This window comes from Panthera leo, chromosome D3 (assembly GCF_018350215.1).
Source record: "Panthera leo isolate Ple1 chromosome D3, P.leo_Ple1_pat1.1, whole genome shotgun sequence".
NCBI lineage: Eukaryota > Metazoa > Chordata > Mammalia > Carnivora > Felidae > Panthera > Panthera leo.
In genome coordinates this window covers 46,190,331-46,217,645 of record NC_056690.1, presented here as the reverse complement: position 1 = coordinate 46,217,645, position 27,315 = coordinate 46,190,331, and the positions used below count along the sequence as shown (strand labels likewise).

Sequence of the window (27,315 nt, the reverse complement as noted above, 5' to 3'; positions counted from 1 at the left end):
TTAAAGTTAAACTTAAAAACTCCGAATAGTTAAGAAGTTCTGACATATTTCTCTCTTTCAGAGACCTGTGATGCCTTGTCTTGGATAGGAATATGGAAAAGAAAAATTCAGTTCATATTCCTGATGTAACAATAAACTTCTATTTCTGTCAGTCATTTTACAACCAAATTTCCATTTCTATCACCTACTAAAGAGAAGAAATTTTCCTTTAGAATCATGGTCACAAGCTGGAAAAAGAATTGAGAAGGGCTAGTTTTAGGCCAATAAAATATTTGAGGAAAGATAGAACACAAAATGGGGAGGTGAAAAAAGCAAGTATGTTGTAATAAAAGTCTCCCTTGTAAGGAGAGACTGTCCTTTCCTCCCATGTTTGGAAATGTTACCTAAGTTTTAAAAATTCTCATCAAAACATTTTATGCCACGATTCCTATAAAATCAGGTTGGTTTCAGCTAGATAAGCTGTAGCTGTTAAAGAATTATATTATCCTGTTCATAAGACGAGAGGTAGTGACATTTTATTCTCCCAATGCTGAGCTACAAATTCCACACATCTGGCATATGGGTTACAAGGGGGGAAAAAAGCACAGAAGCACCATTGTACACTCCTCATGTTTTGGTATTTCAAGTCACCCATAACTTCATTTGCCACTGGCAGCTGACAGTCACCACTGTGTAAACAATGGAAAGCAGTGGGTGTTGGTGCTATTCATCATACAGGACTGGTGGACCTCCATCATCTTTCAAAAATGAAGCAGCTTTCCTTCCATTCTTCTGAACATGATCTTCATTCATTTTCTCCAAAGCTTCTATCTACAAAATACATTGAATCCATTTGTCAAAATCTTACTTCACAGAAACCACACTTCAGATTGAACCCGCAGTTTTCTCTTACTAGGTCTTTCCTAATGACACTGGCCTTGAATTGGAATTACAGTATGTGACACATACTACAGCATGACACGTACATGTATGTTTTTTTACTTGATTATATTGCTTGAATTAATACTTAGTATCTTTATCAAGCTAGTAACTAGGATTCTGTGTCTTACTGTGTACTCTATAAAGCTTTCGGGAAACAAGAAAAAGGAAATTCTAATGTTGGTTCAACAACAGTGTAACTCCTACTTACTGAGCAACTGTACTGTGCTAGATGTCAGCTATACCATCTTCCTGTTACTTCTCCTCTGCCCTTATGTTCCAGCACAGCTTGGCCAAATTCAAATACCTAAGGAGTTCTGCAACAGACTCCATAATCATTCTCTGCGTTGGTATACTGTCGGGAATAATTAGCTATTTCACTTTTTAATTTTTGTTCAATTTTAAGAGAACTTCTCCGGAGGCAGGTTTTTTGTTTTTATGCTTCTATAGATCCATACTGTAATTACTGGGTATTTCTAAGGGCAACCACTGCTAACTTTCTATATTCAGTTAAGGGCGGGATGATGTGTTACTGTTTTCTGTATCACCCAGAGTGTCCATCAGCCCACCTCCTCCTTCGTGAATAGAGGCATAGAGGTATACTGGAAATGATCTTATTTGTCCATCTTAATTAAACTGTGAACTCCTTGAAGAAGTGTTTTGCTCTAAGTCTATCCTAGGTTTTAAGCCCAGAAAGGACCAAAACATCTCAAGGAAAGAAAAATCTCTAATTTCGCTTTTGAGAAAACAGAAGAATAAAATGAGCTCTCGGTTTCAGCTATCTACTCCATCCCATGCTTTATTAGCAAGGTGAATAATGGCCGCACACCATTTACCTCAGCTAAGAAATCAGCTTCATTATCTGCTGAGATGTTTAAGCCTGAAACAGCATTAAAGAGTTCTCGTTCACCAAGGGCTTCTTTTACTCCTCCTTTCTGGAAAAACTAGTAGAGAAATATAAATCAGTAGGAGATGTTATAGCAAGGCTCCCTTGGAAACAAAACACAGGGAAGAGTGTACTTGTAAGATGCCAATGAATTCCTTCCATAATTAAAAAAATTTTTTTTTAATGTTTATTAATTTTTGAGAGAGAGAGAGAGAGAGCACAAGCAGGGGAAGGGCAGAGACAGAGGGAGACACAGAATCCGTAGCAGGCTCCAGGCTCCAAGCTGTCAGCACAGAGACCGATGTGTGCCGAATTCACAAACCATGAGATCGTGACCTGAGTTGAAGTCGGATGTTTAACTGACTTAGCCATCCAGGCGTCCCTTCCATAATTTTTTTAAAGTTTATTTGAGAGAGAGAAAAAGAGTGAGAGGGAGAGAGAGAGGGCACACGCAACCAGGGGAAGGGCACAGAGAGAGCGAGACAGAGAATCATAAGCAGGCTCTTTGCTGTCAGTGCAGAGCCCGACATGGGGCTCAAACTCACAAACCGCGAGATCACGACTTTGAGCCAGAATCAAGAATTGGATGTTTAACCCACTAAGCCACCCAGGTGCCCCCCCTTCCTTAGTTTTCAAACCACAGATTTCCCCATTTCAAGTTTAACTATGCTGTTCAGGTTCTACTTGCTTTTTGTCCTCTGGTACACATACAGGCTGCCTTCTGGATTTAGTTTGTCACAATGCACCTTCCATAGCTATAAACGAGCAGTATATATAAAATTGGGTGGCATTGCTTTGAATGTGTAGACACAAAATATTCACTAAATCCCATCCGTGAATTAAAATCTTCAAGTAGGTTCAGAAATTATTTCCAATATGAAGTTATTCTATCATTTAGAAACACCATTCTTATCTGAATCTGCGGCTAACAATTAGTTTCCTTTAGAAACAGCAAATAAACGTGACCCAAATGTGTGATTACTGAGTTTTACCTTCGTTAATCTGTTTACCTCATAGTGATCAGACAGTGCCACTAAGATGACTACTCTCCTTTTAATGGTAATAACACTGGCAGTCAGCATGTAGGCTTACTAATACCAGCTTCACTTAAAGCACTGTGCATGTATTAAAGGTCTACTTGACTGCTTAAATATCTGCAGTCAAAATAAAAACTTACTCCCTTGCAAATTTAATTCAATAGCCCAAATGTGAGACACGCAATCAAATTGTTGTTGAAAATGAAATCTGACAAATTGATCTTTGTATCCTTATCCTGAAAGCAGTCGGTAACCAAACCCTTCCTTCAATTTCTAAGAATATGACCATTGGACTTATCTTAGGAGAAAAATATTTGAAACTGTTACCTCCTATAAAGAAATATTAGTTTACACGCTTACCTGTGAGACATTCCTACAGTCACGGAACAAGAACTCCAGGCCATGAGGATGAGTTGGTTCCACCGACTGACTGACGTCAATCAACCAGACCTATTTACACGTAGAGCATGTGTTCAGGACACATTCAATAATTTACATCAAGATATTTAGTATGGACAGTAACAAAATGTACTCACCTTCCCAGCATGCCACAGCATGTTATACTCACTGAGGTCGGCATGTACAAGGGTACATTCATTATATAACTGCTGCATCAACTGTGAAGAGGCAAGGCACACATTTAGGGTGTGAGCAGTAATTCTAAGTTACCTATGCAACTAAAATGTCTATGCCAACCAATAATTTCTCGAAAAAGCAAAACTATTTCCTCTTTACTTTGTACAGTCTAAGACTGGGTGGGGGAACTCTAAGACAATGGAGGGAATGAGTAAGACACTCTATTTCCTTGTCTATGTGACAACAACAAGGTCAGGAGATCAAGGGGCAGACCAGGATTCCCACGGGCTAAGAAAGCAGCCATGTTATGGTCACTAACCAGAAGATCTAAAAGCCACTTCCCTTTATAAAAGTGGGTGAAAACTTTTTTCACCTTTTTATACAAAGTAGAAAGTACTTCCCGCCAGACACATTAGGGAAGAGATATTCTTACAAATTAAGTGGCATTACATACTCGTTAACTGATTTTTGACAGTAGAAATAAACATTAATGTTTTATTTCTCAGCCTTGCTAGAATCAAATAGGAAAGTACATCATTCCTTCATCTCTTCCCCAGCCCATAGAATCCAGAAAAATGAACGTGATTTTCCTTTCAGTATTTTCCTATTGGAAGCAGAGAAAGTTGGATCATCTCCCTAGCTCTGTCTTAAAAAATTATTTGGTTAACACTTTCATATTTACATCAGCTACTGTAGGATGTAATGCTTCGTGCAGAGACCACATAAAACGCATAGAAGCTTCTCTATTGAGGAGACTGACTGGCTCATTTGGCTGAGCATGTGACTCTTGATCTCAGGGTTGTGAGGTCAAGCTCCACATTGGGGTGTAGAGCTTACTAGGGGGAAAAAAAAAACTACAGAGGAATGACAACAGTATTGGTAACATTTTCCTAAGCTGGGAGGACATCAGATGAATTCAGTTGCTGTCCTGAAGAATAAATGGCTTCAAGATTCCTGACATGTGCCTTCCAACTCTAAGACCTGCACACTCTCAAGAAGCCACTTCCTCCCGTCTTCAGTCGTCCCCAGCATTCTTAAAATGAGGCCAAACCTGCTCCCCACCCACTTCCCAACAACAGGCATTTTCTTAGCTGTTAAGAGCTAGGACATTCAAGAAGGCATACAAACTAACGAGGCATGGCATCTGCTAAATGTGGAAACGTCAACTTCTATTTAATATACTGTTTTGTGAATAACAGCTTCATGCTTCCATGTCACTAATGCTAACCAATGAGCGTTTGTGGACTCCTTAGGTCTACGATTTTTCTAAAGTGACTCAAGACAGCAGCATATTGATATGAAGACAACTCTCCAATGTTAATATTCCTTTACAAACTTCAGTCTGTCCTTGTTACATCACCTTAAAATAGTACTATTTTAGGAAATTTTTAAGGTTTAAACAAAATATTTTTAAAAGGTGGCATGTAAATGCTGTGAAAAGCACAACTTACATGAAGAGTTTGGTAGTAGGCTTCTTTCATTTCTTCACTACTGAGCTTTACTTCTTTTAATTTAGGGGCTGGAACTTGATCATGGCCAATAAAAGACATAACTAAAATGTGTTTCTTGAGTAGTACAACTGTTGGACAGGGAATTCCAGCTCTCTGCATTCTACACAGAAAGAAATAATTCAGGATGTAAAAATTAGGAGGAGAGAATATCTCACTTATTCAACAAATATCTAACAAGGGCCTGCAATGAGCTGGTACCATGTTCTACTCAGGGGGTGGGAGGTGCAGAGATAGTAAAACAAAGCCTCTGCCCTTACAGAGCACATGGACTGCTAGAAGGCACAGACAGGTGAGGAGACAATGCTGTGTGGCACATGCACTGGCAGAGGTGTGGGTAGGAGCTATAGGAGCACGTGGCATCAGGATGGCTTAGTGTAAGAACTGGGTGAACAGGAATTAGCTAGATTAAGACAGTGTGGGGGGCATGCTGGTCTAGGGCTGGAAGCAGCTGTGGAAATGCATGGAGGCATTCAAGAGCACGGTCCATCTGGGGAATGTGTATCGATCAACATAGATGATCTTGAATGAGAAGAAGGGCAATGTGGGTTGAGGTTACAGGTGGGCCTCACATCAGAAAAGGCCTTTGAACACTAAAGGCTATAGGGGCTGTTGAAGAATTTTAAGAATGGCAGGGATGAGATCTCAGAAGTGTAGAAAAGAGACTGGTGGGCGGCAACACCTCTGAAGAAATTATCCTATTTAGACGTCATACTAAGTAGAAGAATTCTGCTACTAATAAATATGAATAATTACAGTTGAGAGTAAACATCTCTAGAAAAAACTAAAATTAAGCTTTTAATAGATTAAGATATGAAAAGTTTTATTAATGAGAAAGATTATTACTATGTTAGTTGGTTGACAAAACTAACTCTTTAATTGCTTAGGGAACTGAGGAACAAGTCTAATAAATTAAAACAAAATGCAATTTGGTCAGACTCTGCCCCAACCAAATTAACAAACATTAGATGTAATAAACATTTTCTGAAACAATTATTATTTATAATAAGCTTAATTGGAAGCTGAAAAAAGACAGCATATAGACATATGACAAAATGTCTTAGGCAGAAAATGACTTTGTTTCCCTCAAACTTTACTGAGGAAAGAAAAAAGAAAACAGCTTATTCATCCCAGAAGTATGAATTTGGGGCATGCCTGGATGGCTCAGTTGGTTAAGCATCCGACTCCTGGTTTCAGCTCAGGTCATGATCTCATGGTTCTTGAGTTTAAGCCCCACATCGGGCTCTGAGCTGACAGTGTGGAGCCTGCTTGGGATTCTCTCTCTCCCCCGCTCCCCTGCTCATGCTCCCTCCCTCTCAAAGTAAATAAATAAATAAACCTTTTAAAAAAGTATGAATTCAGGTTATATACAGGGTAATATTTTCTTACAGAAAGCCTCATTAAACACTAGAATTTCGGGGCGCCTGGATGGCTCAGTTGGTTGAACGTCCAACTTCAGCTCAGGTCATAATCTCACGGTTTGTGAGTTCAAGCCCCGCACTGGGCTCTGTGCTAACAGCTCGGAGCCTGGAGCCTGCTTCCAATTCTGTGTCTCCCTCTCTGCTCCTCCCCTACTTGCACTGTCTCTCAAAAAATGAATAAATATTAAAAAACAAAACAAAACAAAACCCTAGAATTTCAAGGCCTTCCATAATTTCTACAAATAAATTTAAAAGCAAGCATGACTTTTTTTTTTTGCCTGGCTGGTAAACCTAATACAGAAAGGTAATTACCCTAGATAACTTCTAGCACAGTGATTTTCTTTACCTTGTGAGATTGTGCATTTCTTTTTCTGCCCACATGCGGATGATCTTACGTGGATTTAGTTTACTGAAGCGATCTTTAAACCTGAAATCATCTTTAATATATTTGTCACGATTCTTAAACTCATTAAGGGTTGTTTTAAATACCTTGATGGCACATTCTGTAGGTATAACTTTACTATCTTCCTTTTCATCTTCCGTGCTAAGTGGAAAAAAAAAAAATTAAGTCAGTGTAAGTTGCCAGCTCAGAAGTAAAACAATTTCAAAATAAAAAAATCTATGATACAAAAGTAGATCTAACTCATCTAAGAATGTCAAACCTTGGTGTTTTCAAGTTTGGGGTCTTAATAATTAGGATTTGATTTCTTAAATAAAACACTTTCAAATAAATTGCCAACCAATTTTCAATAACCCATAATAAAATAACCTTTCTTAATGACAATGGAATCAAACTTAAGGAACAACAAAAACATAGATGCTTTAAAATAGGCTACAATCTACCTGGGATGGTTTATAGGCAAAATTCAATAAAAGCAACAAAACAGAACAGCTTTTTATTTTTTTTTTATTTTTTTTTTTTTATTTATTTTTTTTTTTTTTTAATTTTTTTTTTTCAACGTTTTTTATTTATTTTTGGGACAGAGAGAGACACAGAGCATGAACGGGGGAGGGTCAGAGAGAGAGGGAGGCACAGAATCAGAAGCAGGCTCCAGGCTCTGAGCCATCAGCCCAGAGCCCGACGCGGGGCTCGAACTCACGGACCGCGAGATCGCGACCTGGCTGAAGTCGGACGCTTAACCGACTGCGCCACCCAGGCGCCCCCAGAACAGCTTTTTAAAATGTCTCTTTCACTTCTAGCAGATAAAAAGGTAAGCAAAGGGGTCCTTGCCCTATGAATATGCAAGGAGGGGCGTGAGACAATACAAGAAGTACACGAACAGGACAGGTCGCTTTGGATTGGGAAGGCCAGGCAAGGCTGCAGGATATTAGGTGGCAACTAAACAGATGGGTAGGATATGAACAAGCACTGTCACAGTATTATCACAAGCAGAGTTGGAAACCATAGGACATGTCTGAGGAATAATAAACACTATAGTTAAAGACTTGGCCGGAAAGAGTAAACGAAAGAAGTCAGAGTTAAGGGACAAGATGGAGGCAGATGTGTGCAGAGCCCTGCCTGCCTCGGTGAGAAGCCTGGATGTATTTCCACAGGTGGGAGGAATCATCAAGGGCTTCACACACTTCATGAAGATCAAGTCAACGATAACGTCAAGATGGAAGGGGGCAGAAGAGTCCAGAAGTGTGGAACCTACTTAGGACGCTAATGTAATGCCCCTCAATAGTAAGCCAGTGAAGACTTGAAACACTGGTGGTGGCAGTGTAAACAAAAAGGAGGACAGAGAGAGACACAATATTTACCTTTAAATATGTGAAGGGATGTTAATCTGGAAAAGAAAGGAACTGTATCTCCAGAGGATAAACTCTAACTCAAACTCCCAACCTCTTCCTTCTGTACTATATTTTCCCAGCTGATTCCTCTTCTGCCAGTTAACCTCAGAAGATCAGAGTTCTCCAACTGCTTCTCCTTCTGCCTTCTCTACCTGGGGAATTTCATTTAGCCCCATGGCTTTAAATATTATCTATCACAGGTAACTCCTACATTTCTACCTCTATCCTGACTCTCTCCAGAACTTCAGGCCCATTTACCTGACCCCTACTTGAATCACTCGGATGTCTAGCAGGCATCTCAAACTTAACAAGTTCAAAACAAAATTCTTGTTAACTGCACCCTAAACTTGCCTTTCTTCACACTCTCATCTCAGTAAATGGCACCACCCAGCTGCTCTAGCCAAGAATGTACCCTCTCACACCCATCTAATCCAACAGCACACACTGTTGACTCTTACCTTCGAAGCACATCCCTATGGCCTCCTATTCTTCCTTTTCACTACACCTCCTCAGTCCAAAACCACTGTTCTCTCTCATTCAAACTACAATAATTTAAGGGACCTTACTGCTTCTTCTCTTACCCTCTTATCATTTATTTTCCACACTACAGTCTGAGTAATTTTTCAAAACAAAAATCAAATCATAGCTTTGGTTCCCACTGTACTTAAAGAGGGGGCTCCTTACCCTGGATGAGAGGGTCCTACCTGATCTAAGCTGTTTACTTCCCAGCTTCCTCTCTCCCCTTCACAACTGTGCTCCCAGCATGCTGGCTTTCTTATAGGCTCTCAGAGATACCAAGTTTGTGCCTGTCTTAAGCCATTAGCACTAGCTATTCTCTAGTCCAGAATGTTCTTCCACCTGATCTCTATACTGCATCCTAGATGCCATTCAAATTTTAGCTTAAAAAAATTGTTTTTAATGTTTATTTTTGAAAGAGACAGAGGGAGAGAGAGAGAGAGAGAGAGAGACAGCACAAGTGGGGGAGGGGCAAAGAGAGAGGAGACACAGAATCTGAAGCAGGCTCCAGGCTCCGAGCTGTCACCTCAAAGCCCGACAATGGGGCTCGAACTCATGAACCGTGAGATCATGACCTGAGCCGAAGTTGGACACTTAACCAACTGAGCCACCCAGGCGCCACTCAAATCTTAGTTTAAATGTCACTCTATCAGATAAGTCTTCCTGTTCTACTAATAAAAAGAAGTCAACCAGTTGCTATGATGTCACCATATTTACCTACCATAACACATATCTGATGTTTTTTTGTTGATTTATTACTGTCTTGGTAGGGGATCGGGGTGGGGAGGAAGTACATCCTATCAGTTCACAGATCTTCCTCATACCATTCATGGCTATATCCCCACTACCTGGAAGAGTACCTAACACATGTTAGCTGCACAAATATTTGGGAATGGATGATTTAGTTTTCAGGAGACAGATTAGAGATTCTATACCAGAAAGAAATTCCCAGTTTAAAGGTGTTATAAACACCTCTAGATTTTGAGATAAGCTCCCTGTCACTGCAACAGTTTAACTATAAGGTAGATGAGACCCTATCAAAAATACCACTGAGGGGCCCCTGGGTGGCTCATTGGTTGGGCAACTGACTTCGGCTCAGGTCATGATCTCACAGTTTGTGAGTTTGAGCCCTGTGTCCGGCTCTGTGCTGACAGCTCAGAACCTGGAGCCTGCTTCAGATTGTGTCTCCCCCTCTCTCTACCCCTCCCCTGCTCACGCTCTGTGTCTGTCTCTCAATAATAAATAAATGTTTAAAAAAATTAAAAAAAAAATACCATTGAGGAGATTCCCTATTCAGAAGGTATCTAAGATTCTAACTTACAAGATTCATAAACTTCCTTGTTTCTTAGTAAATTACACATCCCTCTGTCTAGCTTTTAAGGTCCTCCTTACCAATTTCCGGTTTGCTTACGTGGTTTTATACCCTGTTACCTCTAAACATACATTTTCTATTCTCATTGTCAATCTCCTCATTGCCTAAACTTGAAGCCTCCCATTTCCAGCCCTTTTATTCGTTTAAAATAATTAAATATTGCAGATAAAGCTGAAGTTCCCTTTGTTTACCATGCTAGGTAGTTTTATTCCTTATTTCTTTATTCCTCTCCAGAGGCAATCACCATCATGAACAGTATCTTCCTACTCTTTCTAAAAAATATATAAATACTCACATACACAAGCATCTATGTTTAAAAATCCATGTATATTATTTTCTGTATAACTTTAAAAGTTTAACAGATGGTATACCGTAAATATTAAGCAATTAGCTTTTTGCACTCAACACCAGGTTGTTGTTGGATTTTTATGGGGTTTTGGCTACTGTTTACAATCCAGGTTGAGATCTAACTTCATCATGACCTCTTCCCTGAATGCGAATGGCAATGATACTGTTCTGTTCACTATTCCTATCCTGTATGAAGTCTCACTTGTGCTGCATGAAAGGGAGATATGACGAGGACTTGCAGTGACCTCTAGAAGTTGAGAGCAGCCCCTACCTACCTGACAGCCAACAATAGAGACCTAAGTGCTACAGCGGCAATAAACTGAACTGTGCCAAGGGAAGAGGACCTGAGCCCCAGAAGGGAATGCAGCCCCAGCTGCCACCCAGAGTAGCCCTGAGAGACCCTGAGCAGAAAGCCCAGCTAAGCCTCGCTCGCTGGAACTTCCAATCAACAGAAACTAGGAGATAATAAATGAGTGTTGTTTTAAGCTGCTAGTCTGTGGTAATTTGTTATATAGCACAGAAAACTAAAAACTTTAGAAGCATTTACTCTCAGGGCACCTAGGTGGCTCAGTGAGTTAAGCATCCAACTCTTGGTTTCAGCTTAGGTCATGATCTCAAGGTTAAGTAAGTAAACACATAAGGCTCTGTGCTAACAGCGTGGAGCCTGCTTGGGATTCTCTCTCTCCCTCTCTGCCACCCCCAACCCCGCTCTCTCTTTTGCTCTCTCCCTCTCTCAAAAATAAATATTAAAAGAAGTATTTACTCTCTCTGTCTCAAAAATAAATAAATGTTAAAAAAAAAATTAAAAAAAAAAAAAGGGGCACCTGGGTGGCTCAGTCGGTTGAGCATCCGACTTCGGCTCAGGTCATGATCTCGCGGTCCGTGAGTTTGAGCCCCGCGTCGGGCTCTGTGCTGACTGCTCAGAGCCTGGAGCCTGTTTCAGATTCTGTGTCTCCCTCTCTCTCTGACCCTCCCCCGTTCATGCTCTCTCTCTGTCTCAAAAACAAATAAACGTTAAAAAAAAAAAAATTTTTTTTAAAAAGTATTTACTCTCAGTTGTAGAAAACCAAACACTCTCTAGTTTCGCTAACTTACAAATGCGCAAGTACAGATTACAATACCAATTCTACCAGAAAGAAAGAGAGATCATTCATTATCATTGGGTATAATGGAAAATAGATAAAGGATAAACAAAGCAGTTGACAATAAAAAGGAATACAAATGGGTATAAAAGCACTTCCAAAAATGTACAACCTTAATTATAGACAAATGCAAACCAAAATATCAAAATAATACTTTTCATCTTCTACACTGACAAAAAATTACGTTTGATATTACTAAGCATTAATGAGGATGAGGGAAACAGATTCATACTGCTGCATAAGTTAATTGACCTTCTCACAGGGCAATCTGTCAATACCTACTGACGTTTATAGAATGTACAACAACTTATTTGATTTGACTGACTCATAGGGGAAATCACATTTGTCCTGCCAGTAAAATGAAACTATAAACACAAATTCAGGATTTCTGGCCTTTGGTGTGACATACAAGAAAAAAAATTTTTTTTAATTTTTAATAAATAAAAGATATGCTGCTTGCTACAATAGCCAGCTGGTATTCTCCATTCACTGAGGCATTCCACTATTTAACAAAAAGGGAAAAGAATGCATACAATCTTTGCCCCAGCAATTTCGGAACTAGAATTCAGCTTAAGAGGGGCGCCTGGGTGGCTCAGTTCTTTAAGCGTCCAACTCTTGATTTCGGCTCAGGACATGATCTCACAGTTCATGAGAACAAGTCCTGCATCAGGCTTTGCACTGACAGCATGGAGCCTGCTTGGGATTCTCTCTCTCCCTCTCTCTCTGTTCCTCCCCAACTCATGCTCTCTCAAAATAAATAAACTTTAAAAAATGTATATATTTGCAAAAGCACACCAAGGTAGATGTACAAAGATAGTCCTACCTGTGTACTCTATTACATAATTCTCTTTTATCAACCGTAACAGTTATTGCTATAATGTTCTCTTCTTGGCTATGCTATAAGCCCATTAACACACTGTAATGTACTGCTATAAAAATGGGATGGTATGAGCTTAGAAAGATCTAAGATATATTAACTGAAAAACTAAGATCTTGAATAGAGAATATAATCTCTTTTGTATAAACAAATTAAGGGATACATGCATAAAAATTCCTGGAAGACTAAACTAAAAACTGTTAAAACATAGTGGTTATCTTTGAAGAAAAGATCTGGGTAAGGAGAGTTGGTAAGATGAAGGCTACTTTTCATTTTAGCCCTTTCTGTAGTTTTAATTTCTACCATGAGTAATCTCCCATTTTGTGTCATTAATTTATATTTGGTCTTAGGCAAACCTTAAATAAAATTTGGGAAGAGGGCAACGAAGTTTAAAGGAAGAAATAAGTTATTTATTAAGATTAATATTACCAGGGGCCCCTGGGTGGCACAGTCAGTTAAGCATCCTACTTCGGCTCAGGTCATGATCTCACAGTCTGTGAGGTCGAGCCCCACATCAGGCTCTGTGCTGACAGCTCAGAGCCTGGACCCTGCTTTGGATTCTGTCTCCCTCTCTCTGCCCCTCCCCTACTCATGCTCTGTTTCTCTCTCTCTCTCAAAAGTAAATAAACATTAAAAAAAATTTTTTTTTAAAGATTTATACCAGACATTGTCAAATTTATGATCTCATTTATCACCACAAAAATCCTATGAGGTAAGGGCCAGGTTTTTTTGTTTTAAGTTATTTATTTACTTTGAGAGAGAGCTGGTAGGGACAGAGAGAGAGCGAGAGAGAGAGAGAGAAAGAGAGAGAATCCCAAGCAGGCTCCACACTGCCAGAGTGGAGCCCAATGCAAGCCTCAAACCCACGAACCATGAGATCATGACCTGAGCTGAAATCCAGAGTTGGACGCTTAGCTCCAACCCATGCCCGGGTAAGGGTCAGTTTTTAAACAAAGTTTAGTAATCTGCTCCAGATCACATGGCTTGAAAATGTTGAGCTATTTTACCCTAATATTCATTTTTATCCTTTTCATTTTTAAACTTAACAGTATAATTCAATATGTGATTACACATGTATGTCTCATCTAGAAAGGAAGATTAAATACTTAAGAAAAGCAAAGGCAAGGACTTGACCAATAATCATTTGAATCCCCTTAAGTACACAGTAAATACATTCTGAACCTAAAAAGAGTTAGAATTCTGTAATCTATTTTAATGTTTTTGTTTGTAAATATTATTAAGGTAAAGGAATAGCTGACGTGTAGTGAACCTTGTTGGTTGACTTCAATGGTCAGTGACCAGATGATTTTACATTCCTGGCTTAAGCACAATCTCTAAACAGGCTCCACTTTAAAAAGTATCTTCCTTCTTCATGTTATTCTTGACTCATCTAAGCCCTTGTAACAAAAGTGAAGTGGGTAAGATCTAAATAGTGTAAGATCTTTACAAGACGTTTCCTTAAATGATGCAAGCATTTTTTTTTTTCTTTTTCTTTTAACATTTATTTATTTCTGAGAGACAGAGACAGAGCACGAGCAGGGGAGGGGCAGACAGAGAGGGAGACACAGAATCAGAAGCAGGCTCCAGGCTCTGAGCTGTCAGCAGAGAGCCCGATGTGGGGCCCAAACCCACGAACCACGAGATTATGACCTGAGCCGAAGGTGGTCGCTTAACTGAATGAGCCATCCAGGTGCCCTGATACAAACATTATTTAAAGTTGGTATTTCTTAAAGGATCAGAGTTACAAAGGCAAGAATCAGTAACTGATCTAAGCATATCCCACTCAAGCTGGTATGAAAGGGCCCCGTAGTAAAAAGACCATGGGTTTTGAGACAAACCCAAGTGCAAACTTTGCTCTGTCACTCACAGCAGCCTGTATGGGATAGTATGATAACAATAATGTAGAAAATATATATACATAGAAAAAAGACTAAAGAAGTCTATACAAATTGGTTAATGGTTATTTCTGGATGGTGAGATGAGGATGATTGCGTTTTTCCTTGTACACTCCTTATATTGTCTAGAGGCTTTCTACATTACCCTGCTTGCCATGTAGCACTGATTTTGTATAAATCCATTAATATAGGGAAGAATGGGCTAAGATTTTATTGACATGATGGTACTGCATTTTGCTCATTTACCTCCCGCCATATGCATGAAAGACAACAGATTCCTTTCCTGTACTAATACAGCCAGTGATTGTCTCCAACATTCCAGAGTTGACCATTTTATACATAAGTAAACGTGTCTTAGGATCAACTGCTTTTTCCTGCAAAAGATAAAGCGCTATAAATGAAAATGACTGGTAATAACAAAACATTTTCTGAGCCATTTCTAGTATCCAACATTCAAAACATATACTTTTTACCTTTATAATTTACCTAGATGTATATATAACAGGCTCCTAAAACTGTGCTGTCAAAATACAATTTACCTCTATAACAACTCAGTGCCTCTGACAGTGAATATCTAAAAGAACTACTAAAAATCAGACACTAGGTTAGTCAAAATCTTGTTTTATCTTTAAAATTTAAATAGCTGCTAGTGTAGTTACTATTGTTTTTGTTAAGTTTTACAAATCACTTTATTCTCAAGATATTAGATACTATCTTCACTAACATAAAACATTAGAGATTAAGTTATTATAAATGTCACAGTATAACAGAAACCAATTTTTTCAATCTTAAAACATTCATATTCGAATTAATTATGACCACTAAAATGTTAGTTTTGAGTAAGTGATTAGTAACTGCTACATCAAGTCTGAAAAGTCAAGCAGCAAAGCTACTCGGGTTTTATTTATAACTCTGATTTGAAAAGTCAATCTCATGGAAAAAATATCAAACATGGAAGTTTTGTTTCTTCCCCAAATATGAAGTTTTCTAATATGAACTTCCCATCAAAGAAAAACATGTAAGAACACTTACTGCAGTAGAATGCTCCTTTTTCTCATGCAGGCGGGCACTCCGACGTTCTTCTGAGTAGGCATGTTGTTTTAAAGCATTGAAAACATGGTTTGATAGTTTTAAATCCATTCCAATTCCATCTCCTACCTGAAACCCAGGTGCAAACTACCAAAAAGAAGAAAATTAGCATCTGAATACTTTAAACCAGGGATGGTAATAACAAAAAAACTACAGTACCAGTCTTTACTTGGAACAGGTTTCTTACTCAATAGGTGATTAGCCTACAAAAGCAGAACCTATAGGTATCACAGAAAAAAAAACAAAAAAAACACCTCACTAAAAAACACAACAGGAAGGAGAGCAAGGCTTTTTAAGAAAAGCACAGAAAATACTGAATCACTTCTAAAAACTAAGGCATTTCTGCATATGCTTTGCACCTTGCTTTTACATTAGACAAAAGACACATTATATTTTGAAGGCTACACCAAATCTTACCAAAGAAATACAATCTTATAATGAATTATTTTTGAGAAGTGGTTTAGTATACAGCTAGCTCCGCCCACACCATGACAATTATGTTCTAGAGCTGCCACTGTCCAATATGGTAGCCACTAGCCACATGTAGAAATTTAAAGTTAAATAAATTAGGGGCGCCTGGGTGGCTCAGTCGGTTGAGCGTCCCACTTCAGCTCCGATCACAATCTCGCAGTTCGTGAGTTCGAGCCCCGCGTTGAGCTCTGTGCTGACAGCTCAGAGCCTAAAGCCTGCTTCAGATTCTGTGTCTCCCTCTCTATGCACCTTCCCCGCGCATGCTCTCTCTCTCTCAAAAATGAATAAACGTTAAAAAAAATTGTTTTAAGTTAAATAAATTAAAATTAAATTAGAAATTCAGCTCTTCAGCTGCATCACCCAAATTTCAAGTGCTCAACTGTCGAATGTGGTTACTATTAGTTAACATGGATATAGAATATTTCTATTATCAAATAAAATTCTACTGGGGAGGGTTGTTCTAGAGTCAGGTCTGGCCTATTTCTAGAATTTAATAATCAGTTTACAGGGTGCCTGGCTGGCTCAGTCAGTGCAGCGTGTTACTCTTGATCTTGGGGTTGTGAGTTCGAGCCCAACTTCGGGTGTAGAAAAAAAAATTAAAAGAAAAATTTAAATAAATAAATAAATAAAGGTTACTTAACAAGTATTTGTGTTCTAAAGTCTAAATGTTTTCTATTAACCACAATATTTATAAGAGAAAGTATGCTAATTTTTCTTCTTTTTTCTATTTTTTAAATTACATTTTATTTCTGATTTTGCAGAGGTAGTTCAGGCACAAAGTAAAAAAATTCAAAAAGTATAAAAAAGTATGATAGAAAGTATTTCTCTCTCCCATTCCTATCCCCCAATCAACACTGTTCTCTGTTTCTTGGGGGAGGGGGGAGGGGGGGTGCTATTTTATGGAAAATAATATGCTAAAAAAGAAATACACTACTTTCATAATAACTATTTCTTAAATTTAGAATCAATACAAATCAAACCAGTTTTCTTAATATTGTTGTAGAATTTTATTCTCAGATCCATTCTCACTATGTCTGAGTTTTCATGGTACTGCTATATTATTATCTAAAACATCTTTACATCCATCCTTATGAAGGATATTTTTAGAAATTTAAGATATTGTACTTATTTAGAATCCCATGTTTTTTTAAACTTATACCAATAAAACTCTTGATTGACAGAGAATACTTCCTGTAACTTACATTTTCCATTCTGGCTGTATTCTTTCTCCCACATACCACTTCATCATGTTTGGTGGTGATGTCTTTTCCTTTTCCAATAAAACCCTTTTTGGGAGTAGGAACTGGTTTTGCTAAAGGCGATTAAGACAAGCCAAGTTTATGTAAAAATAGCAAAGACTACATTGCTACATTCAATATTGTCTGAAGAGATATTTGAATCTAATAAGTTACAAATGAGATTCAAAGAGAAATGTAAAATATAAGGATCCACTGGAAATCTTAGTCTTCCTCTGTCCCTGTCCTATACCCACCCCCCCACTCCTCAGGAAATAAAAGCATCAATACCTGGTATGTAGGGATCATCACGAGTGTCTTGCCAGTCCACCTCATCCTCAGAGCTATCACTGTCTTCATAAGGATGCACTTTTCGATAATTTTCAAAGGAAATGGAAACTTAAAAAGGCAAAAACAGTTGAAGATGTATTTAGGAGCACATTACAAGCATTTCTTGCCACACAATGGAGTTGTCTTAATAAGGTCACAGTACCTTTGCTATCTCCATTGAATTTTTTTTCTTCACGCCTAAGCTGTGCATCATATTCTCTGTCAAATTCCATCTGTAGCATCTGGGCCAGCATTAGGTCGCTGGAAGTGTCAGTGTTTTCTCCAGTAATAAATGGTCCTTCAGCAACACTATTCAAAATAAGGCAAGAGAAACTAATATAATGTGCTTGTGTAAACAGATGCAATGGATTATGAGAGTATCTTTTCACTGTTACAAACTGTACTGAAGAAGCAATGGGAAAAACTTGCCCAAATCATTCACCTTCTGTCCAGCTGCCCTCTGACCAATGGCAGGCACTTGTGAAAGCACCAACTAGGATTAAGAGAGCTACAAGAGAAAGCTAAATGGACTATAATAAAATCCAAACTGACACTCAAAATTCATTTGTTCTGTGTTCTGGAGAGAAAGCATATATGAAAAGATAAACTATAAACATTTGATCAAAACTGTATCCTACTTCAGTATTTGCTAATTTGGAGATCATGTGATTCAACTATTGTAATAACTAAAACCCAGAGAAACAGGGATTTGCCCAAGACAGCACTGACAACTAATTATAGAATCAGAACCAAAACCCAAATATCGGAGAACTCCCAGTATGGTGCTCTTTCTACTGCGCTGCTTTTCAAAATGTTATTTCTTAATCACTGGCCATGACAATGACTAATCAAATCCTCAAACCTTTATAATAAGCTGCTAGACAAAATAGATTCTTTGTAAATTTTACTTACGCAACTTCAGGAAAAGCGGCAGCTTCTTCTTCTAACTGCAATTCTTTAGCCAGCTGTTCACTCATTACATCAGCCAAAGAACAAGATATTGTGTTTTGAGGGGTAGCCCATGGGCACTATTTAAAGAAAAAGAAGGGGTTAATTCATAGTAATGAAAAGTACCTTCCAAACTTGAAAATAAGGCTATCTTTTGAGAATTAAACTAGTTAAAATCAATCCAAAATAAAGAATTACCTACTTATAGAAATCATCTTGGGGCACCTGGGTGGCTCAGTTAAGTGTCTGACTCTTGATCTCGGCTCAGGTCATGATCTCATGGTTCGTGGGATCGAGCCCCACATGGGGTTCTGAGCTGACGGCATGGAGCCTACTTGGGGTTCTCTCTCCCCCTCTTTCTCTGCCCCTACCCTGCTCTCCCTCTCCCTCCCTCTTGAGAGAAAGAAAGAAAGAAAGAAAGAAAAGAAAATTATCTTAAAAGTAAAAAGATCTCCCTTCTCAAACCTAATCAAGGATAAATGTAAACTACATTTGCCAAAAGCACTTTCTAACCTGTTTAGTAGGTGTGTCCCTTTTTTTTTTTTTTTTTTTTTTTTTTGGTAGGTGTGTTTTTTTAGTTGAGGAGAATACCGGGCTATGATAGCATCACCCCACTACCTAATGAGTTCATATAACCATCCTGGTTCTGATTCCATGCTCATCAAATAATCTTCTGCTTTTAATCTGGCTTCCCATGTAGATTTCCTCTTTTTTTTTTTTAAAGATTTTATTTTTAAGTAATCTCTACACCTAAGGTGGGCTCAAACCCACAACCCCAAGACCAAGAATCTCATGCTTTACCGACTGAGCAAGCCAGACACCCCTGTAGGTTCTCTTTTAGGAACAGACTATACCAACTAGCACTATTCAAAGCCCACTTAGAAGTCATACCTCATTCTAATTTAAGGGGTAAGTCTTCTACATGTCAAAAGTGTGTGTCAGCCCCTCACAAGACATCTGGGGATATGTTAAAACAAAACTAACAATGACAAAGAATAAAAACTACATTTCTGAACTATAAAAACTGAGAAGCAGTCTTGAAACAATACCACTGCAACAAAGCAATATCCTGTGAAACTCTTCTTGGACAATCAGCAAGTTGGCCTTTCTCAATGACATCACTATCTCAGCCCTCTTGAAATACAAACCATAACTTTATCTTACAATTCCTAATTTTTGAGAAGGTAAGCTTTGCTTAGCGGCAGATGATCACATTTGATAATCTAGTGATTAAACCACTAATATTGAATAACATGTCTAAATCTTTCTTGAACTGGCCCAGCTTTCTCTGTCTTCCTTCTGAGATTCTACTCCAAGGCATCACCCACCCATCACCAGGCTACTCTAAGACAGTCCTAACTAATCTTTCTGCTTCTAGTCCTGCTTGTTTCCATTTTCCATACCACAGCACAATGGCTTTTCTAAAATGCAGATTTGATTAGTTGAGTTTCCTTACTTACAGCTCTTGATTGTTCTAATGTTTCCCACTGCCTTTAGGATAAAGTCCAAACATACCCCTTAACTACTGCCAAGTGTCTAAATTAGAATATAGCATATGATGGGTATCTGTTTTAGCCACAACACTTTCAAATCAAGTTTAGGTCCTCCACCTGGCCTATGACCCTTGTTCAGGTTCCTTAACATTGAGATTCAGGAATTGGTTCAGGTTGTTAGGGTAAAGCTCTAACAGGTGATAGATACCTATTTATGCCTAGGTGAATCAGAATCAAGTTTTATCAAGTCTTATCCTGAGATTAATGAGATGCAGCAGGCTCCCAGCACATACCTATACTAGCCTACTGCAGAATTATTCCAGCCTTACATAAAGCCAGATGTGGACAGAATAAAGGAGGCTTCCTCAAGGTCTGGTGTGACTTTTAGTCACTCAGATCTTATCAGCAATTGAGCACTCTCCTGGTGAGGATTTTGAGGTCTGGAATCTTGAAGTTTTCTATAATCTGGAGAATACAGCTCTCTTTGCCACATGACTTCTGCTGACTTCCTTCTGAATCCACTAGGTAGAATATATAATGCTGCCCCCTAACCTAGAAATGCCTGGTATGATCAGTTTCAAAGTCCAGGTTCCAAAAGGTAAATGATTGTATCCTCTAACTCAGATCTGTCAACCACATTTTGCAATGACTAACAGCAGAATCACAGACAACATTAGAATATTCACTGTATGTGAATCATTTGCCTAATATACATAACTTACATAGATTATTCGAGACACAGCAACTGCATAATTACAACATCACCCCCATTTTATAGATTTAGAAACTGAGACACAGAAAGGTTTTTTTTAACCCCAAATAACACTGCAGATGGAAGTGCTGAGATTTGAACTAAGGCAGCTTTTGAACTTAAGAAGCCACCCTCAGTATTTTGCTATACTGCTTCCCTAATCACCCTGTGTTGGAATGTGAGAAGCAAACCTCTGTACTGCCTGCAGTAGGAAATCCAAATTCCTCAACGAGGAATGCTCTTCACAATTTCACCTACTTTATCTTTCCAGTCTCAACTCTTACCTACCCTATGCTCTAATAACAATAAGCATATGCTAATTATGGCATACTTTCACCCCTCCATACCTACACACATGCTCCTCTCGGTATATTTTCCTCCTTCTCTATTTGTCACCAACTCCATAAGGCTCTCTCAATTTCATCAGACAAAACCAGATCCTTGCCTTTGTGTTCCCGTACCACTGTGCACACACTGTAGGTCAGGACCAATGACTGTATTAATGTATCAGCCACAATACAACATGAGCCCCTTGAAGGGCAGGGTCTTCTCATTCTCAGAGCCCAGCATAGAGCTTCAGACATAAAGAGACACTTAGGTATTCACTGAATAACATGTGCCAAAAAAACCCCACTGGAAATATTTCACAGAACTGCCAGGCTGTCCCCAGGCTGTAGAGGTGTGATACCTTTCTACACCTCTACTATTCTAACATCCCTTTCTCCATCTTGAAATCGGCCCCTCTGGCTAGCCACTTCTGGTGCTTCTAGCTGTTTGTCGGCAGTCAATTAATTTTATAAGATGTTAAACAACGTATTATCTGACAATTTCTCAGAAGAGGCAATACCGACAGGGGGTGACTTTATTTTGAGGCAGAGACTGACTTACACCCAAAAGATACTGAACCAGAAAAAGAAACAGAGACCACAGAGCACCAAGATATCCTAATTGCCCACTCCTACTGATCTTGCTCCTTGAAGCCTTGTACTCTCGAGCTGTACTCCCCTTCCTTGTACCTCTACTGACCAGCTCAGCTGGGCTGACCCACACCAGGGCAACTTCCATGGGTAAAGGTAAATAAGGCTTCACAAAGGTTGCCCAAATTCCTCAAATCCAAATTCCTCAAACTAGCAGTCAAAAGGCCTCCATAAAAATTTTTGGGCTGTGTGAGGGACAGCTGCCAGACAGGGGGCAGTCCTCCACAGGCACAAGAGGTTCATCATCTCAAGGGAGCCTCTGATAATTTACCGGGGGCTCCTCCTATGCATGGGCACTACAGGGTGTATAGAGAGGAATCCTCTGTCATCATCTTGCGACTCCTCGATAAATCAAACACCCTCTGTGAATAGAGGAACTTTGTAAAATTAAATAATAATAATAATAATAATAATAATAATAAATTTAAGGAGATAGAGAGAAAAAGCCCTCCATAATCTTGCTGCACCGTCACTATCCAATGTCCTTTCCCATTATTCCCTTCGTCAACATAAACTCCCCACAGCATCAAGATCTGATGAGAAACCCCACACAACCTTTCCTAGTTATAGTTAGTCATTCTGCTCTAAACATGACATGTATCAAGGCCTTAACCAGCTCTCTGATTCTTTCTTTCCTGTTTGCTGAAGGCCCCTGAGACTAGACCGGTTTTCCTCTCCTCTAGGAAACCCACCACTGCTCTGTGGAGTTCTTTATAACTACCACATTCTTCAACACCAGGATGGCTGCAGATTAGAAGGAAATTATCCCCATTTCCTTCTAGCTCACAAAGATGCACCCCTAGCTGCTCATCCTGCAGACAATTGTGGGGAAGAATCAAGTAAATAAAAAACAGCAAACATGAAGGAGGCACGTAATGACAAAAATCCAATTCTCAACTTGAAGCAAGCCAAGAGAATCATAACCCATAGGAAGGTCTCTTTTTTGCCCATGCAACTAAGAGATACAATCTAGATAGAACACTTAAGTGGTAATTTTACTTCTAAAGACAAGGGTCTATGGAAAACATCATCTGAGTTTATACAACATTAATTTTTTTTTTAACTTTTAACGCTAGAGTACTTTTAGATTTACAGAAAAATTGCAAAGATGGCATAGAGTTCCCAAATATCCCATACCCAGCTTCCCCTGTATTGGTATTGTATATTTGCCATCATTAATAGACCAATATTTATATACTTGATTATTATTAACTGAAGTGCATACTTTATTCAGATTTTCTTAGTTTTTCTGTAACGTCCTTCTATTTCAGAATCGTTAATCAAGCCAGCACACCATATAACATCTAGTCAGCATGACTCTTTGGCTGGGAGTTTCTCAGACTTTGTTTTTGATGAACTTGACAGTTTTCAAGAGCCCCATGAATTAATTTTTCACAGTTCTCTTTCCAACAGAGCTACACATTTCCTCACTTTTACCTACAGTTTGCCAATTCTCCCTTCTTGGAATATCCATTAAAAATTCTTTGTCTATAATACCAGTTAGGCATTTTATAACTGGCACCCCCAAGACCCAGGGGGAGGGGTCCCCAAGACTCTTTCAGGGTGTCTGTGAGATTAAAATTATTTTGTACTAAGACATTCTTTGTCTTTTCCACTCTTATCCTCTCAAGCATGGAGTGGAGGGGGGCCTGAGTGGTTCAGTCGGTTGAATGTCTGACTCGATTTCAGCTCAGGTCGCTGTCCCAGTGTCGTGAGATGGGAGCCCTGAGTCTGGCTCTGTGCTGAGTGTGGAGGCTGCTTGAGATTCTTTCTTTCTCTCTCTCTCTCTCTCTCTCTCTCTCTCTCTCTCTCTCTCGCCCTCTGCCCCTCTTCCTCTCTTTTCTCTCCCTCTCCCTCCCTCTCCCTCAAATAAAGAGTGTAGAGTGGAGTTTTCCAGTCTACATCAGATATGGTAATATCACTCTGATGGCTCCTGGAATGTGTACTTGTATATTCTTGCATTTTCCAAAATTTTCTAAGGTAGTAGGTTTAGGATATAAATGTGCATTTTTATTTAAGATTTTTTTAAATGCATATTTATTTTCATGTGAGAGAGTGTGCGAGAGAGTGCACAGAAGCAGGGTTGGGGCAGAAAGAGAGAGAGACAGAGGATCCGAAGCAGGTTCTGTGCTGTCAGCAGAGAGCCCAGTGCTGGGCTTGAACTCATAAACTACAAGATCATGACCTGAGCCGAAGTGAGGATGCTTAACTGACTGAGCCACCCAGGCGCCCCTAAATGTGCATTTTTAGAGATTAATTCAGCTTGTTCTCAGTACATCTATGTGCTCGTTAGCCATCTTTGATTATACCTGCTATAATCTACACATCTGTAAGAACATAATTTCTTCATATGCTTCAACTAAAGCATACACAATAGAGTAAAAGAAAAAAGGTCTCCTATTAAGTCAGATATTAAAGAGATTTGCAAAAATACAAAACAATACTATACCACTAATTTTTGTTTGTTTGTTTTGGAAAATGAAGGGAGAGGTTACATATAAAAATGCTGTTTGTATTAACACATAACAACTTTTATATCACTTAATAAAAACTTTTCGTATGTCTGTTTTAATTTCTGATATAACAAATATCAATAGATGTAACCAATATAAGCAAAAATTCTTTGGGGTTCTCAATGATTTTTAAGAGTGTAAATTGGTCCTAACCAAAAAGTTTTGGGAATTGCTGGCCTTTGACATTTTTTCCATTTTTCAAGACCTTCCTCAAATCTCTACCTCCTCCACTAAGCTTTCTGTAATTACTTAGGTCTTCCAAGCAGTTAGAGGAGGAGAGGATTAAGAAATACCTGCAGCATCTAATTTTTACCCTGTGAAAATGCTGTCTTCTCAGCAGAACATCAATAAACCCCCGGATTATTTTTTTTGTTGAATGATGACACTGAAACTTTCTATTTCTGATGATGTATCCTTAAATGAAAATATGATAACATTTTATTACTGAATTAGTTTTCTAAATGAAATTTGTTCTGACATTATGTATTCTGATCAAAGTTTGTCTCATTTGGCATTTTTATCAGCCATTAGGTGCTTAACTGGAGGAATTTAACATGTAAAGTACACATTTATTTGTATTAGGCTACTGATTTTGTCTTTTTATGTCTACTGATCTTGGCCTTGTAAACACGGCTTAGAAGGAAAAAAATTACACAAAATAACATGTAGATGTAACCACATCTGCCAGTGGATTCTCTTAATTCTCCCTGCAGTTGTATCAGAACTTTCATAAAATTAACTTTAATTAAACTTTCATACTTTTCTGAATAGCGAATTATTTCCCCTTGCTCTGTTAAGACCTAGCCTAAAGATCTAACAAACCGAGTGACCCTCTACACGGAACAAATATTCCGTGACAGCATGTGAAAAACAATTAAGAAGCTATAAAAGTTGCATTCCTTCACAACCTTAATTTGAGGAACACAACATCGCAACTGAAGCACTCTTGCTTTCAAGCAAATCCTCAACAAAGCGGCAGAAGAGTCTTTTCCTCCTTCAGATGAAATTATCATGCAGAGGAGCAGTCTGAAAACCAGAAATCAAACGTGAAATAAACGTAATAGTTGGCCACTACAGGAAAAAGCTTAAACGTTAAAACCCAGACAGATAATGAGAATTCATAACCGCTTTGACAGTATGCAGTGTACGCGAGTATTAGTTTGAGGGAGGAAGGTGCGCCTGGATTTACCATTTATTTACTACTTCAAAACCAAGAAACTGACTAAGAGGGAATAACCGCATTTGTCAACCTAAGGAAACAGCTGCCTAAATGGCCTTTCTTCGGTCGGGCTTTCTGTGCAGTATTCGGGCTGACTCACTTGGCCCGTGACAAACAAGATAGTGCTTGTTTTCCCTCAAACGTCAGAGTTTCTAAGTCAGCCCAGCCAAATATTTGCTACCGAGGTTCACAAATCAAGGTGCAGATCTGGAGAGAGACCAAACCGCCGAGAGTGGCCACTGGCAGACCCGGCCACCCTCCTAGCCTCCCCCATCCCACCCTGGCAGCGCCGCCCCCCGTCCCCACCGTCCGAGGTCGCCGGGGTCCCGCTCAGAACTTCCCCAGTCGCCCGTGGAGCCGCCTCCGTGCCTGTCACCCTCTCCGAGCATTCCGGGAGGGCCAGCCCGGGTGACCAAGGCAGGTGCGTCAGCCGCGACCGCCACTCACCTTGCTGGGTCCCCAGGCCGCTGCGGGCCCGGGCTCAGGCGATGCCACTCCGACCAGATCCATGTTGGAAAAGAAGCCAGAGACGAGAACAGGGAAGACAGGTGGCAGGACCGGGAAGCAGCCTCCGCCGAGGAGACAGGCGGCAGGACTGGGGTGACGGGCTGCTGGTGCCGGAGCTGAGGTGACAGATGGCGGCGCGGCCGCGTCCGGAACTGGCTTTCTTCTCTTCCGCCCTCTCCGCTGGGACCGTCGCTTCTGATAGGCCGCCCGTCCGGGGCTCCAGGTTTTGCCTCGTTTCCCCGCCCCCGGCAGGCCGCACTTCCGGCCGCTGCCCCTGTCCCGGGCTGCCCTGGCCACTGGCTCTGTTTTGTGGTCACGGTCGCGCGTGCAAGACAGAGCTGGCGTAGGGCGTGGTTCCTCTGGCCAGGCCGCGCCCTGTTCTCGTACCGCCCTCCCCCTCCTTCCCCTCAGGCTGCCGGAGACTGCAGCTGGATCTAGTTAAAGTGAATTTGACTGCGTGTGACTCAGTTGTTTATAACAACAAACAAACGAGACTGCTTCTGTTCATTCATTATTTTCTGGGTTAATTCTAAACTGGGATGGTATGGGGGACAGAAAGTAGTCAGATTTTGTTGTTACTGCCATTAGGAAGCGGGGCATAAAAAGAAAATTTGTAAAATGTGTAATGGAACATTGAGCAAAAAAAAATAGGACTGCGTAATAAAAGTTTTGGTTAGGTGTTTTGTAGATTCTTATCAAGTGACCGGATAAAAATAGCTAAGCATTACGTTTCACTTACTATATTTGTGCATTGTTCAAAGTACTGTGTTAACTCTCAATCCTCAAAAGAATCCTGAGAGGTGCATTGTTTCTAGCATGATCTCAATTTCACCGATAATAAAACCTAGGCATAAAGTAACCTGCTGGAGGCCATACAGCTAGTGAGTGGCAAAGCTAATGAGTGGTGAACCCAGGCACCCTGGGCTAGGGGACTGGCTCTATATCTCTACTTGTTGACTCTTCAGACATTCTGGAAATAAGCACTATTCTGAATAGCAATGTTCTCCTTAAATTGCCATTCTGAGCCAGGATCCCTGACTGTCTATGCTTGAGATCCCTAGGACACTCACCTTGATGGTTTCCTTTAGCACACAGTTCTTGCCGTTCCCGATCAGAACACGTTCTGAATATTTCAAAAACTCCAAATTATAGGATACAGACCTGTGCTTGGCAAATGTTGCCCATATATGTGAATGTGTGTGGAAATTACATTCCCTCTTAAGGTCCAAAGGGTTACGACTGGGGTATAGATAGTTGAGGGAAAATGGATGTAACCAAAATTAAATGGATCCCTCAATTCTGGATAAGAAAGAAACAGGAGAGAGAATCAAGCAAGAAAAGTTATTGGAGTTTCCTATTAAATTAGCCAAGAATTTCTAAAGAAAAAGATTAAAGGAAAAAGAGTAGATCAGAAAGAAAGACTGAGATGCAGTGTGTGACAAAAATGTGCCAGTAAGGGGGCCATGTGGGAGACATATCAGAAAATGACTGGAAG

The 27,315-nt window shown here is 39.6% G+C and overlaps 1 protein-coding gene across 1 annotated transcript; it reads right to left on the bottom strand.

Moving 5' to 3' along the window:
• Positions 1-493: 493 nt before the first annotated feature.
• RIOK3 (RIO kinase 3) lies at positions 494-26,113 on the bottom strand. Its single transcript, XM_042910005.1, has 13 exons — positions 25,761-26,113; positions 18,325-18,440; positions 17,576-17,721; positions 17,374-17,481; positions 17,050-17,159; positions 15,320-15,463; positions 14,534-14,661; positions 6,693-6,890; positions 4,869-5,028; positions 3,378-3,458; positions 3,202-3,291; positions 1,755-1,862; positions 494-810 (listed from the first exon to the last, which is right to left on the bottom strand). The coding sequence occupies exons 1-13, from the start codon at positions 25,821-25,823 to the stop codon at positions 703-705; spliced, it is 1,560 nt and encodes a 519-aa protein (XP_042765939.1). The 5' UTR covers positions 25,824-26,113; the 3' UTR covers positions 494-702.
• Positions 26,114-27,315: the final 1,202 nt, after the last annotated feature.